This window comes from Medicago sativa, chromosome 4 (assembly GCF_051527215.1).
Source record: "Medicago sativa cultivar Bolivia chromosome 4, Bolivia_mono, whole genome shotgun sequence".
NCBI lineage: Eukaryota > Viridiplantae > Streptophyta > Magnoliopsida > Fabales > Fabaceae > Medicago > Medicago sativa.
Genome location: NC_140752.1, coordinates 91,378,944 through 91,395,598, shown reverse-complemented (window position 1 = coordinate 91,395,598; position 16,655 = coordinate 91,378,944). Strand labels below are relative to the sequence as shown.

Sequence of the window (16,655 nt, the reverse complement as noted above, 5' to 3'; positions counted from 1 at the left end):
CTCATCCGGTGTTGTAAACCGTCCTGCACCCTTACCTAGAAACCCGGACCGTACCATCTACACATCCAACAAAACCTATGCCAGGTTTCTCGAGCTGAAAAAAGAGAAAACCTGGCATGATAAAATTTTCCGGATTAACCCTGAGGGAGAGTATGCTGACATAGCAGCCGTTTTCACTGAGAGAAAATGGGAGAAACTCCTTAACCCATACCCCAAAATCAACCTGGACCTTCTGTGTGAGTTTTATGCAAATGCCTTACCAGATTGTGATGCTAAGGAAATGCAAGCTGCATTTTCCTATACCACCATGGTGAGAGGAAAAACCATCCGCTTCGATAGGGATGCTATTAATGATTACCTAGGCAAACCTTACACTTTACCCGAGTCCGATGACCCTGACACACCTGCCCTGTGTCCTTATGGGGAAAGAGAAGAGGCTGCTGATTGGAATCTTGGTAAGATAGAGAGGGAAATTTTGCTCCCAGGAAGGACTTACACTGAGTCCAAAGCGGGTAACCGAAATTTGGCAGCTTTCTCTGATATGAGGCCAAAAGCTGGTATTATTTTTAAGTTCTTGGTTCATAATGTCTGGCCAAAAAGCCATGTCACCACAACTCCAAAGAAAGTGATGCCTCCTCTGATTTGGCATATTTGCAAAGGAAGGGCAGTGGATGTGGCTGCAATTATTTCAAGAGAGCTGAAGCATGTAGCTCTCGGTGGTGTAGCAGGACCAGAGACCAGACTCGCTTTTCCGGGCTTTATTATGGGCTTACTTAGGCACCATCAGGTACCAGTCACCGAGCCTTTTTCAGAAGAGCTGGTATCTCCCATTGATGACAAGTACATTCGGGGTTACATTTCTAGAGCACTATCTAAGGGTGTTGCTTCTTCTTCTCAAGTACCCCAACCCGAGGATGTACCCCAACCTGAGGATGCACCCCAACCTGAGGACTTTCCAGAGCATGAAGATCCTCACCAGACTATGCCACCACCTCAGCAGTCAGCCACTTTTGATTTTTCATCTTTTCAGGCATATATGGCTCAGTATGAGCAGCGAGCAGTTGAGAGAGCTCAGGCACAGCAGCAGCAAGCCTTTCAGTTAGCTCAGGCACAGGAGCTGAGAGAGAATCACATAATGGATCAGCAGGCTGCTATCTTCCGCAGCAACCAGGGCATCTACTCGCATCTTTACGATGCTCACATGGACCCTGGGTGTTTCATGTTCACTCCAGCACAGTACTATGACTCTTGCATGTGGCCTGGGGACAGGCCAATTTACCCAGGAGGGGGCAGTGGAGCAGGACCATCTCACACCCAAGAGAGGACTGCTAGCTTGCATGGTGCTCATGATCCAGATAGGACTGCTAGCTTGCATGGTGCTCATGATCCAGAGAGGACAGCCAGTGTCCATCTGTCTCAGGATGATATGGATGATGATGCGGCACACTGACCGCATTCTTTTGATGCTTAGTTTACTTTGACTTCTGCTTTGACTTTTTAGTTTATGTTTTTATTTTTATACTGGAACAATTTATTGCTTTTGAATTTATACTTTTTGAGCACGGTTTTGGGTGTTCAATACTTTGGTTTAATTTTAATTTCGTTTTGGGTTAAAATAGCTTAGCTTGTTGTTTGGTTTTTAACTTATTGCTTTGGATGAAATTTTTGATTAATCTTGCTTGTGTTTCGTTAAAAGAAAAATTGCTCATGAACATCAAAGTTTAAAGTGCTCCATGGAGCCAATTATTGAGCAAAAGCAGGTGAGTGATAATGATATGAATTGTGAGAAAGCGCAATGTCAAGGTATTGGTTTCCTGTTATTCTAGGTGTTACTATGAATGTGAAATTTGTACTGTGCACAAATTATAGATCATTTAAGTCTTTTCATAAACATGAATATCTTTGAACCACTTAGTACTTAACCTAAATGTGAGGTAGCTTCAATCTGTTGTATATATGCTGGAGACCGATAATCATCGTCTAACTTGTTTTAGTTATGTTAAATCTGATAATTATTTTGAACTGTTTGAAAGCATGGAAAGGATCAAGGCACTTTTTTGAATCGAGAGTAACCTACTTGACCACATAAAGCCTACCTGTGAGAAGAGTGAGTATCTGATACCCCAATCTGAGCTAAATGAATCAAGTCCTCAAACATGAACTGTCAATATTCATAAGCACAATGCTTGTTGAATTTGCCTGAAATTTTTCAAAAATCCAGTTCATGGTTGAATCTTATAGGACTTTGATAATGTTACTTTGTTGAACCCTTAACCTTTTTGTACTTTGTCCCTTGCCTTAGGATAGGGGAACATTCAATTAGAGTTTTGTTGTATTCAAGTTGGGGAGAAAAAGGAGGCATTATATGTTAAGTTCTGGTGAAGTTGTAAAATAACCTGACAACATTGAATCAAAGAAAAAGTTGTACATTGGAAAAAGAAAAGAAAAGAAAAGAAAAAGAAGAAAAAGAAAGAAAAATCAAAAATAGAATAAGTTGTCAAGGTTATTGTTTTGATTGTTAATCATCAAAGGTTGTAATTTTTGGTAGGGAAGATTTTGAATTTCAAGTTGAATTACAAAGAATGTTCCTCTTTGTTAGGCTTTCTGATCAACTGCCCCACATATGACATTTCTTTTGTAGCCCGGCCAAGTTATAACCCTTGCAAGACCTTTTGATCCATGCTTTTATGCTTTTTGAGATGATATTTGGATGGACACCTAACTTAAATAGTATGTTAGCATGATTGTTGGATGTGTGTTCATTACCTCATTCATTGTTATCATTATATTGCATTTACTTTCAAAGAAGTGTGTTAGGTGTGGTTCATAGATAGATATGTTTATACTTTGAAGTTTATGATGTGTATTTTGTGCTTAGGACTTGTTTCACATTTATAGTTGTGCTAGGAATAATGGAGAACTTCAGGCTTGCCGGCGCATTCACATTTGAATCACCACTTGAAAATTTTTATTTGATTTGAATTGCTTGGTACTGTGCTAGAAAGCTTGTCCAAAGCCTTGTGAGTTTCCTTTTTATTCTTTTGTTTGAGGACAAACAAAAAGCTAAGTTGGGGAGAGTTTGATAAGTGCTCAAAAGTAATATATTTCATGTGGAAAAAGAGGCATTTTTAGTGACTTGTTATGCAAGTTATCTACGGAAAAGCAATCAATTGTTGTAATTATACCATTTATGCTTTATATGCCTAATTCTACCCAATTTATGCAGGAAATGACAAGCAAGGACCAAAACTCAATTGTGTGAACCAAGCAAATCTCGCTTACGCGAGGTCATCTCGCTTACGCGAGATTCCTCCAGGGAGAAACTAAACATTCGCTTACAACTCGCTTCCAGGTCGCTTGTGCAATCTTAGAAACTCGCTTACGCGAGATCATCTCGCTTACGCGAGATTTCTCCAGGGATCAGATGAGCATCTCGCTTTCCATCTCGCTTCCATGTCGCTCAAGCAGGATTCTAAGGCGGTTTAAGTTTCAAGCAACCTCGCTTACGCGAGGTCTAACTCGCTTACGCGAGATGCAACTTCATCAAGGAGCAGGGCTACGTGGCAAGACTTCATTGGCCATGATTGGATATTTAGGCTTCTCGCTTGAGCGAGATGTATCTCGCTTAAGCGAGATTACACGTTTTTAGCCCATTTAAATACAAGTTTTCCCTCTCTCTAGGACTATTCACTATTCCATTGAAACATTTTATACATTTCTAGAGAGAGGTTAGAGCTATTTCATAAGAGAGAAACACAAAGCAAGTGATTAAGGAGTAGATTCAACCCTAGATTCATTGAGACATCAAGGATCTTGGCATGGAATCTTCATCTTTCCTTCCTTCCTTGCATTAGTTTACATGTCTATATGTAACTATCACCTTCTTTGTAGTATTGAGGTAACAATCAAGCTATTATGTAATCTTTTGATCTTTTAATATATAAGGTTCTAGCTTAATGATTCAATATTGTTGTTATTCTTGCTTTTAATGCTTTCAAAGAGATTCAAGATGATTTGGACACAAACCCTTGAATCTAGACCTAGAATAACAATCTATCTTATGTTATATCATTCTTGACAAGTTTGTAAACCTTTGATAATTACTTTTAATCAAGCTTTTAATGCTTTCGGATACTTAATCAGGCTGGACACGGTCGATTAAGTCATCCGATCGACTTTGTTATCGTTTAAGGAATTTGGACACGAATGTTTAAACGATAACCTAGAAATAACGATGTCGCTTTGGACACGAAGGATATTGTAGAAATGATTGTAATAATATTGGTTATAAAGCTAGAGTCTGTTAATCGATCGAGAGATTGCTGCTGTTATGCTTGCTCGTTATCTTATACCGCAAGCGAAATAGTTCGATCCCCTCTCGTTTTTACTTTAGTGTCAAATATGGATATAGTGTTACAAACAAACAAATTATATCCAAACCCCTAATGTGAACGATTGTGTAAATGCTTATGATTAAACGTAACTCCCTGTGGAAACGATCCTATATATACTCACGTGTACATAGTTATATGACGTGTAGGAAAAATCTTACATCAGTGGATCAAGTTCTAAAGGTTTACTAATATTAGAACAAACCTCAAGGATCAATAAATGTTAATAAAAATGTTTATCTATTAAAGAAGTCTACACAAAAGTAGTGGAAGTTAAATCAACGAACTTGCTGATGAATCAACATTTTAACAACTGATTAAACCTTCATCGACTCATTAATGATTTCTTTGTTCAAATAGTGTTAATTAATTCTCATATTTTAATGCAATCTATAATAAAAATACTCCCTCCGTCTCACAATATTAGTCGTTTAAGGTTTATGCACGATTATTAAGAAAATGATTAATTGTGTTGATTTCAATGGTAAAATTAGTAGCATTTACTAAAACACCCTTATTAGTTGTAGTTAGTGGAGTAGTTAAGTTGAATGAAATTCAATAAATAAAGGTATAATAATGAAAAAAAATAATAAATAATACTGCATAAGTATTGTAAAGTGACAATTATTTAAAAAAAAATGATAAAGATACAATTATTGCGAGACGGTAATAATTAATCCTCTCTTTTAAATGAACAATTTTAAGTATCAAATTTAATATGACAAGAAACTTTATTACTTTAGGTAACTTATACTCAAAGAGGTCTTATATTTAATGACATGGGTAATAGTAAAAAATGAAAAAAAAATAGAAAAGGGTAAGTGCCCTTCTTGTGATAATGGGCCGGGTAGGGTAAAGTAAAGTAGGGTAAGGTAGTGTCAGTCCCTCCTATTTATCTGGAGGATAATAACAAACCCTTTCAGACACACACCGAAATGATGGAAGGTGAAAAGGATACCATCCAGCTTGTTCCCACTTCTACCGAGAATCCAAATGGCAATGAAGATGAGATTAGGATGATCTCTCAAACTGTCACCACTGAAAACGGGAAGACCATCCATCAAACCGTCAACATCATCGTCAAACGCCCCACACCACTTCCTGAAGTACCACCCCGCCGATCTCGTATCAAGCGTTTTGTAAGGTTTATGTGCAAGAAGCTGGAGGAGGAGTTCTTTGCAACTATCATTCTGATTGCGACGGCCACAGTACGTGTTACATTTTTCTATTCTTCCATTCCATACATATGCTGCTTTGTTCTAACATAACGTTGTTTTATTTGTTTATTAAGATGTCTTATTTCTTCGACCGATGTGGCAACAACTGCAATGGTGGACCTAACACCAATTGCTGCTGTGTGAAGATCTGAAGTGTGTGTTTGCTTGCTGCAGCTGTTCTCAAGTTCTACTATGAGTAGATAAATTGGTTACTATTGTGAATCGTTTGTTTAGACCTATAATTACTTTTATGTTGTTTGATGTATTGCTTGCAGTAGGAGGAGTTGTATGAGTCATGTGATACTCATACATACTTTATTAATATCTTTTATGTTACATGCATGTTGACTAAAACTACTTTTAATATGTTTATGCTTTATTAATATCTCTTATAGCTTAAATAATTGTTTTTAATTAGATGTGTATGTTCATTTCTATTTCTATGCTATACAAGATGCGTTTGTGTGATGTATTAGAGGGGGCCTTGGCGCAACCGGAAACTGTTGTTATGATTTCTTTTTTATATAGGTTTGTCCAAACTTTTGATTACCCTAATTTTCTTTCCTTCGATTTTTTTTTTTTTTAAATGTTGTCTTAAACTTTTGATTACCCTAATTTGAGACATAATTAAATATAGACCTAAATCCCCAAATGAAATGTTGTCTTCTACCCGAGATATGAATTTGAGCGCTTTTCGTGATCAGTTTTGGCTATGTGAATAATTTAGGTTTTGTTTAAGTTATTTGTTTCTTGTTTATGTTCCTTTTGGGTCTACTAATTTCTTCAAAGTATGATATTGGATTTTTGTTGTATTTTAGTGGTCCAAAAGTCATGATTTATCAGTATGAAATTGTTTAGCCTTTTATACTCGTATAACTTATATTGTTTTTAGACTTGTCCAAACTTTTTACTACCCTAATTTTCTTTCCTTCCAAATTTAAAATGTTGCCTTGCACTGTGCTTTAGATTTGAATCAATTTTCTAATTGTTCTGAATTTGAGAGATAATAGAGTATAAACCTAAATCCCCAATTTTAATTTGAAAACCCCCAAATAAGCCCTTCTACTCCTTGATCTGAATTTGTGCCCTTTTCTTATTAACTTTGTCCATGTGAATAACTTAGGTTATGTTTAAGTAATCTTACATAATACCAAAGATCTAAGCTAGTTAATTAGAAGAGACACTTTACTGCAACGTGTTCCAACAATGTAGACCTTTTGCATTCATCATTAGGAAATCTGATAGCAAATCATACCTAAAACCTTTGCAGAGCTAATTACCATTGGTAGCTACATTCTTCTTCTCAAATTAGGTGTTATTTTTTCTAATTTATTTTTATCTCAAATTAATTATCCATTTTATAATATCAATATAACATTTATTATTCTTTTTCACTAACATGCTTTTATTTATTTCATTTCAATCATATTTAACTTTTCCAATAACTATAATCAATAAGAGTGTTTAATTAGTAAATGATGTACTAGACATTTTACTATTAAAATCAACAATATTAATCATTTTTTTGATAACCGTGTAAAACTCAAATGAGACACATAGCATAGTATAATAACCGTGTAAAACTCAAATGAAACAGAAGGAGTATTTGATTGTGCTTTTGGTTAAAGAGAATAAGTTAGTTGGCTTATGGAAGTTCCATGAAGGTGTCCTTTATCATGAGCTTTTGCTTAAGAATAGATTGTGGAATTTCTACTTGTATTTTCTAGGTTTATTGGTTGTTGATTGTTTGAGTTTTTGTAGATGCTTTTTGTGATAAACATTTCCCTCCCTTAATGCATGGTAGCTATTATTGTCCTTTCCATTTTATTTTTTCTTTTCTTTTTATGGTTTATTTCTATATTATTTTATTTGCCTTAGTGTTATAATAACTTGGCGATGCTTGAACAAGTTAATTTTTTTTTGTTAAATCTGCATGCTGGTTTTAATAATTAAAAATCTTATATAATACTCTCTCTGTTTCAAAATGAGTGTCGCTTTAGGCTTTGACACACAGATTAAGAAATGGAATGAAATAATCATTGTATATAACGTTTTTACTAAACTGCCCTTAATTTATAAGAGAAAGACAAAATTAAAGTTGCATTGAAAATTGTGTTAGAGAAATGTTGGAGTATTTATTGAGGGTAAAGTTGGAAGAAAAAAATTAAAGTTGTATTGGAAATGTAAAGCGACATTCATTTTGAAACAATTTTTTTTGGCTAAAGTGACACTCATTTTGAAACGGATGGAGTATCAAAGATGGATATTAGTATTTGTTTTAGCTTACACAAGTAATAGAGACAGGGTCCTTTTAGTTTGGACCAGCTATTGTTTTGGTCCAACTTACACCACTAGAATGACCTGTCATAGTAGGTTACAATCCTTTGGAAAGTTTTTCAATACACTAAAGCAAAATACAGTGGAGCAATACCTTTTTCGGTCTGTGTTTTATAATTTCCACTCTAATTAGTTATCTAATTTTTTAGTAAAAAAAGAAAATCCAGTTACAAAACATGACATTTTTTTATACAATGAAACACGACATTAATATCTAATAAAAATAATAATTAAAAAAATCTAATAAAATTAAAATTTATATTTAACATGAATAAACATGATAAAATTAAGATAATATTATTTTTTCTCTCGGTGTTGACCTGAATAATCTATATCTTGTATAACAATATATTAAGGCAGTACATCTTTTTTTTTTAGCTGTATTTTTTCTTTCATTTATATCCTTCATTAAAATTATTTATTTATTTTCATAAAATTATTCCAAATTATCAATTAAAAAATTAGTTAAATCTCATTAAAATAAGAACAACCCACAACACCAATAAGAGGAACTATTCGTAATAAAAGGAACAATATTGGACACTGTAAAAAACTTATTTGACTTTATATAAAAAAATGTGTTTTTGCGTGACATTTTCTCTTTTAATTTTACGTTTCACTTAAAAAAAGTTCTTTTATCGTTTTTTATCAATTAAAATGAACACGAAAGTGTCCGGCTTAACGCTAATTAAGATGGTAAAATTACAATTTAAATTTTTCAAGTCTTGAAAGCATGGATTAATTTTAATAAAAGAAATTAAACTAGCAAGAACACAGTTACTGCAAACAGAGAATTCTGAGCCACAATTACAAAGCAAATGTTCTTTCATATGTATAATTATTATCTTTAGATTCATTATGCACTAATATTATCGATTTAAATATAACTCGTGAAATTTTTTTGATTTAAATACAGACAAATGAGTTAACAATGAAGGACAAGAAATATGATTCGGTGCAACCAAGTAGAAGTAGGCAGAGAGAGGAAGCAACTTGCTGGACAAGTTCTCTAGATTATATCTAGACCGTTGGACATAATTATTTTCAAATCTATGGCTTACATTTAACGGGTTCAACTTGGACCAATATTTTTAGTGGTCCAAACTAAAAAGATCCATAGAGACATTTATTGCAATGTGTACCAACAATATAGACCCTTAGCAGTCATCATTAGGAAATATAATAGCAAATCATATGTAAAACTTTGAGGAGAAATCCGATGTATGTTGTAATTTGAACAACTTCCTACTAGTAGTAAGTTTATTCAATTGCAAATATGAAGAGGATATTTTCTACCAAAAATGCATACATGCAATGCAATCACTCAAAAGTCCAAGTGAGAGTCCCTTTTACATAGTTTTTACAACTAAGCTGTGAAAGTGTAGGCCTCAAGCCCTTCTCAAATCCCTATAATACACCAAGAACCTACCCTTGTACAGTTGTTCTCCCCATACAAGAATAAATTAGAAATTTGCATTAGAGTCTAGTTGAACTATCATATCATGCAAATAAAGTGTTAAAAAATGAAGCTAAACCTACAATCTACCAAAATATTGATCATTTTATGGTCTGGATTCCTGAAAGAATAAGACTCACTATATTGTATTATATGGTCTGGAGGGTATCTCATGGATGTCATTGCCAAATATCGAGGGAGTGCTACATGTGTAAGAACTCCCGTTGAACCGTTCGGCTTGTGTTGAATGGTTCGGCTTGTGCTTGCACTGTGACCTTCCTTGTTCTAATGGATGTCCCTCGTGGCTTTAAACCTTAAATCTCCACTGAAAGCTTTACCTTCTGGGATAACATCTGGAATGCTAATTCTCCCTTCAAGCAAGTTTACAACCTTACACATTATGTAGGCCTAAGTGATGGTGATGGCTTAGTGCACAAGAGAGCCACTTTTAATACTTTTTTTTTTGTTTCAGTTGGGTTTACCGCTGACCCCTATCTCTCATCAAACAATTGCATATAATTTTCAATCCATTGTAGATATAAGGCCTACATTATTAATTTTTGGCACACCACTTTTACGAAATGAAAATGACAAATGTTTCCATTGACAACTATTAAAAGAGTGACTTATAATGCCAAACATGGATATGAGGTTGTACGGTAGAATGCATTATCAAAAAGGCAAACACAATTATCACTTGGCATATAATTGGCATTGCTTTTTCCTATAACAGTTTCCAAACCACATCTCCAAAATTGTAAACATTAGCCTTGTAACTGATCAAGTAACCCCATAAAGCATATTCTGGTGTCATATATCCTCTGAAAAACATATATTATGATTCAAGAAAACATTACGAGTTTTACTAATTATCAAGGGCTGGAGAGATGATATGCGTCTAGCCAACCCAAAATTAGATATTTTAGGGTTTAAATTCCAATCCACTAACACATCAGTAGCAGGGGGTCGGTCCAAGGGTAAGGCCACTAAAGCCCTCCTTTTAGGCCCTCCTTTAAAAAATAATTTTCCTTAGATTTTACAAGCAAAAATGCCTCATATTCTAACAAAAAAGACATCATATATTCAACTTTGTTTTAGACCCCACTTACTATTAAAAATTATTTGATAGGCCTTCAAATCATTAGCTTTGTATCTCAATGAACAACCTTGAATCTTGATTCCTCCTGAAGAAACACAAGACCTTTTGCTATGCGGATGCAGATACTAAGCTTCGATTGTCAATAATTTATAGTTGGATTAGTATGCGTGGAAGTTATGGTTGAATTAAGGAAAATTCTATGGTGAAGTCATGAGAATGACTTTTTTGGTGAAGTTAACACTATAGCATCAAAAATGTAGTGAGTAACACCCCACTGTTTGTACAGTGACATCAAAAGTTCAGTTCTCATAGTATCATCAATTCATCAGATTAACAAGAATACACTTAATCTAATTTTATCCTACATTGTTTTAAGTGTAACATCCCATAAAGTGTAACACTTAAGACTATCACATAATATCATCAACTCTGTTTGCATGTTAACGATGTCAACGATAAAATAGTCCCGGTAAGTCCAAGATGTTGCAAGCATTACTAGATGAATTACTATTGATCATTAATCAGTAATCAACAATTTAAAAATGAATCAAACATTAAGATCAAAATTAACTTTTCCAAAAAAGTCAGAAAAGTTTTCTGACTACACCATAGAAGCTCCCTTGAATTAATATGAATCATTAGCGCTTATCTTGCAAAACATGTAGTAATAATTAACAATGCAAAAGATACATATATCATTATATATATTGTATCTTTTACCTTGTTAATTATTAATTATATGTATAACATATTAAGTTTATTTTATCTGGATAGTTGACTGGAGTTTAAAGAAAAAGGCATAACATATCTACACCGTAGAGTGGTTGATGTAAGTACAGATATTTGGTATGTGCCAATTTACATAGAAATGCTTGTTGATATAAAAGGCATGAACTGGAGACAAATTATTTATACGGTTGAAAGTAATAAATATTATCTTCTATCCGCTTTGAAAGGCTATTGGATTCAAGAAATTCACCTTTTTTTTTTCTTCCTCTTTTACTTATTCCTTTGATGTTGCATTTCCTCCAAAAAAATGCCTTCCACACAATAAGGACTAGCTAGAAACAGAGCAGGAACTCAAATCCTACCCCAACGACTATATCACACCTTTCATTCTTTTGGTTTGAACAAGGTTCATAATATGGAAGAAAAACAGAAGATAGCTATTCTGGATATAAAATAAATAGAATGGTACAATATTTAAGTCACAACCGCAACTTTTAGAAATCAAGTTTCGATTAAATGCATAAGAAAGGAAGTTAAACTGTGCTTAGCCATGTCATATTAGTAATAAACTTCCCATGAAACATAATTCAATGCCTTTTGAATGCTGCTATTCATGAAAAGAAAAAGAAAAAACTCTATGCTAGTCTGCCATTACCAAGGTCTGGTTGAAATGGAAAGATTAAACCAACAAACCTGTGATCCATTTATGTGCATAAGGATGGTAGTGGAGAATGAGAGAGTGTTGTCAAACCACAATGGTAACTTCTTCTCCGTCATAACTTGACCCATTTTATATTATGAATATCCCTTAAGGAAACTGAAATATGTAAAATGATACTAGCAGTTAACCCTTTGATTCTTAGAATAACCCTTTGTGTTAACCACTTGAATTCAACTATTTGGTTTTTAATTATTTTTACATCCTTAATTAATTAATTTTATGTCAAACAATAGCGGTGGATTCTAGGGTGAGGGTCCAATTAGGTCCCTTACCGGTGGACCACGAGAAAAACACCATTAGATAAAATAGATGGTTCAGATTTATTCAAATTGAAAGTGAGTACATATGCAATTACTCACATTCAATCCTATCCTAAAATGGTTTCCACCTATGTTACTATTAATTAATGTTGTAAATCTGTCCATAAACAGGTACCTTTCTTCCCTCCCTCAAAAAAAAAAAAAAACAGAAAAAAAAAAGGTACCTTCTTCCCCTCAAACCATCTTAGACTCAAACCATCAAAATTGAAAATCAAGTTATAAACCCGACAATTAACTAATTTCTTCTTCTGTTCAAAATCTCATTTATTCATCAAAGTCTACATAATATCAGACAAGTAAGTTCCATTCTTCGCACAATCATGGCGTGAAATGAAATGAGGGAATTGATGTGTTCATAAAATTGAACCCTTCGTGGATTGTTTGCTAATACATTTAATTTGATGAAGGTTGATGTTTGGTTGCATAGGAAATGGATTTAGGAGATGCCAAAGCTGGTTAGAATTTTCATATTTTCCTCCTCCCAATCTTTGATTTCTATTTCATCGTCTGATTTTAGACTGGAAAGAGGGAACTGATGTTTGAAGAAGAATAAGAAGAAGAATAAGAAATTTTTGAATTTATGGTTCATAATTTGATATCAGATTTTATGTGCATCTGAGGATAATATTGAATGTGAAAAGTTGGACATGTTCTCTTTTTTAATTTGAATCAATCTGAACCATTTATTTAATCTATTGATGTTTTTTTCGTGGTCCACCGGTGAGGAACCTAATTGGACCCTCACCCTAGAATCCATATAACGTTTCCCTAAAAAAAAAAATGGCAGATATAACGTGCCAAGCGGTTTGTAACATAAAACCGAACATACAGTCTTATCTCTTATGGACATTCTTGTCATGTTGCTTAAAATAGGAAAATCCTTAGAAAATTATGTCACTAATTCTCCTGTTCATAATTGCCACCTGTGGGATATAATGACAATCAAGTGACTTTGCTCCCACAATTATTTATTCTTACCATATATATGGTTGGACCAATTCCTATGATTATTGACCTAAGCAAAGCAACCAAACGTCTTTCCCTTTATTGCCATTAGTATTATAATTATAATTATAATACTATTTATTGCTTGATTAATTTGGCTACAACCGAAAAGTAACATATGAAAAGGCTTTAGCATAACCTCTTATTCTTGTATCTTTATATATGAAGATATAGATATAGGAACAGGGGACGAGAAAAACATGTTGTGCATGGTTCAGCTTTCTATTCTTTTATTATTATCTTGGGCATTGTTTGTGAAGCTCCAACATGTTGGCCTCGAGTGCACGAGCTCTGATACGTAGTTGTGTAAACCTTGGTGAGCAAAACCGGATATTGGATTGCACCAGAGGTCCATCGGAAATTTGCTTTCAGGGTAGTGATTTTTGTCACGGCACAACAACTCTCTTCTATCTTTTCTAACTCTCTCAATTCTAGTTTACTCTTAATATTTCCAACAATCTGAAAGCAAATTTTTTATTTATTTAATTTATATTCGGAAATATTAACTTTGTGATTTTTCTATGTTTCATGTTGGTTTGAATTACATGGAAAGGATCACTCTATAACTTCATCAAATGGATGGTTAAGAACATTGTGGGTGAGAGTTCAAATGAATCATCATCTAATTTAAGGTAAAAAGATGAGCTTAAAGTCCAAGTAAGTGCCTTAAACTCAAGGATATGTAGGTAGATATATTCTTGAATTTAATGATAAAAGAATTTTTATATCCATGATTGCCAGAAATTATATAAATATATTTTGGCTTGGTGATAAATTGCGAGAAAATATAAATTGAAATTTCCATGTGGTGATAGTTTGACTATAATTTGGGACGTGTCTATGAAAGTTTGATACCTGAAATTCTTAATAATGAATCATATGTTTGAGACCTTCATGCTAAGCTTCTTGGTGTTAGGTAGAAAAGTTATTCTCCATACATAAATTATTTAAAATGTGGCGTTATGAGAATATATTTGTATTATGTAAATGTTGTTACTTGTGTTTCTATACATATTATTTCTCAACATGTGAGAAATGTTGATACTATTGAGTTAAGAGGAAACAAAAGTTTTAGAGAAAAAAAAGGGGGGGACCTCAAATAAGGATGAGGTAAGTTCCTTTGCAAAGCACATATTTATTTCATGATGATGTGATGATTCTTGGAAATAAATAAAGCAAATATGTGTAGTCATATTTACTGATGAAATTAAAAATCATAGCTCTTGAATTTGCAGGTCAAGAAGCATAATAGTTGAAAGAGTTTGTGTGAATGAGATACCTTTGTTGAGGAGATCCACACCTTCTAAATATTTTATGATCACAAGCTATAAGTTATGTGACTAATAATAGTGTCTATAAGAGACGACACAAATCCTTTTGTGAAAAAAATTAAAAATAATGTTATCTCACTATATGAGAAGTGAGAAAAGAAGAAGAAAAAAAACTTAAGATCCTTATATGAAAGGATTACCCAGGAAAGTTGTCCTGGATACGTCGAGGGGGATGAATATTGTTAGCTATTGTGTTTAGAACTGTTGCCACACCTGCAGAGTTTATTTTAATTCTGTTTTGAATATTTTAAATATGTTTCCTAGTTTCTAGTTCAGTTTCTTTTCCTCCTGTTTTTCAGCAATCAGTTTTTTCTAGTATTCCATCGTGGCCTAACTTATATGAACATGATATCAGTGGGCAGTTATTTTCTATTCTGTACTTTTCTATTTGTACGTTTGAATTGAATAAAAAATGTACTCTTCTTCCACTTGTTCTAGCGACTACCTTTAATCTTTTCCTCTGCAACTTTACAAAATAACAACAAATTGGTATCTAGAGCTCTCTTCTTGAGGGACCTGTGAAATTGAAATGGATGATGAGTCAGGCTTTTCAAAAGTTGCTCCTCCTCTCTTTGATGGGAACAACTATGACATTTGGGCTGTCAAAATGGAGGCATACCTAGAAGCTTTGGAAGTTTGGGAAGCCATAGAAGCGGATTATGAAGTTCCTCCATTGCCAGATAATCCAACTATGGCTCAGTTGAAGTATCACAAGGAGAAAAAAAACAAAGAAGGCAAAGGCAAAATCATGTCTTTTTGCTGGTGTTTCAGAAACAGTTTTCACTAGAATCATGACCCTCAAAACACCAAAAGCAATCTGGGACTATTTGAAGGAAGAATATGCAGGGGATGAGAGAATTTGAAGCATGCAAGTGTTGAATCTGATAGAGAATTTGAGTTGCAGAAAATGAAGGAGTCAGAGACAATAAAAGAATACTCTGACAAATTGCTTTCTATTGCAAACAAGGTTAGACTACTCGGCACCGGATTTGCTGGTTCTAGAATTGTAGAAAAAATCTTGGTTACGGTGCCTGAAAGGTATGAGGCATCTCTAGCCTCTTTGGAGAACACAAAGGATCTTTGTAAGATCACTTTGGCTGAAGTCATTCATGCCCTGCAAGCACAAGAGCAACGAAGGGCCATGAAGCAAGAATGAGTTGTTGAAGGAGCACTTTCAGTCAAGTATCAAGACAGAGAGAAAATGTGGAAGAAAAAGTGCAAGAAGAATTTTAGTGCAAGCGGTGATGCTACAACAAGCAACAATAAGAACAAGATCGTAAGTTCAAAGGATAATTATCCTTCATGCCAACACTGTAATAAAATGGGTCATCCTCCTTTTAGATGTTGGAGGAGACCTGATGCAAAATGCAGCAAGTGTAACCAAATTGGTCATGAAGCTGTAATTTGCAGAACTAAATTGAAGGAACAAGAAGCAGAAGCTCAAGTTGCTGACCAAGAGGAGGAGGATGAGGAGGAACGATTATTTGTTGCTACTTGTTTTTCAGGCAGTGATTCAAGTGACAGTTGGTTAATTGATAGTGGCTGCACTAACCATATGACATATGGCAAGGAGCTTTTCAAGGAATTAAGGAGTTCAGAGACCTCAAAAGTCAGAATTGGCAATGGACAAAATATAGCTGTAAAGGGAAAAGGCACCATTGCAATTGTAAGTTGTTCGGGTACAAAACTTATCTCTGATGTTCTCTATGTTCCAGAAATTGACCAAAATTTGTTAAGGTTGGTCAATTGATAAAGAAAGGTTTCAAGGTACACTTTGAAGACAAACACTGCCTGATAAAAGATGCTTCTAGACAAGAGATGTTCAAGGTCAAGATGAGAAAGAGCTTCACATTTAATCCATTAGAGGAGAAGCAAACCGCATTTACTATCAAAGAAAGTGTCACAGAGATATGGCACAAGAGGCTTGGTCATTATCACCATCAAGGATTACTGTTGCTTCAAACAAAGAAATTAGTGAGGGATTTACCTATGTTAGAAGATACTCTTCCTCACTGCCAAGCATGTCAATATGGAAAGCAACACAGAAAA

The 16,655-nt window shown here is 34.1% G+C and overlaps 1 protein-coding gene across 1 annotated transcript; it reads left to right on the top strand.

Annotated features, from left to right (window-relative positions):
• Positions 1–5,327: 5,327 nt before the first annotated feature.
• On the top strand, positions 5,328–5,965 carry LOC146933711 (uncharacterized). The gene is made up of 2 exons (XM_085708410.1): positions 5,328–5,599; positions 5,683–5,965. Exons 1-2 carry the CDS (start codon positions 5,330–5,332, stop codon positions 5,758–5,760), a joined length of 348 nt encoding a protein of 115 aa, XP_085564536.1. The 5' UTR covers positions 5,328–5,329; the 3' UTR covers positions 5,761–5,965.
• Positions 5,966–16,655: the final 10,690 nt, after the last annotated feature.

What these genes read in the sequence shown, in the direction of transcription:
- LOC146933711 (XM_085708410.1), top strand. Translation starts at nt 5,330, where the DNA reads ATGGAAGGTGAAAAGGATACCATCCAGCTTGTTCCCACTTCTACCGAG. An exon ending in TTCTGATTGCGACGGCCACA is followed by an intron (nt 5,600 to 5,682) that starts GTACGTGTTACA and finishes TTGTTTATTAAG; the next exon opens with ATGTCTTATTTCTTCGACCG.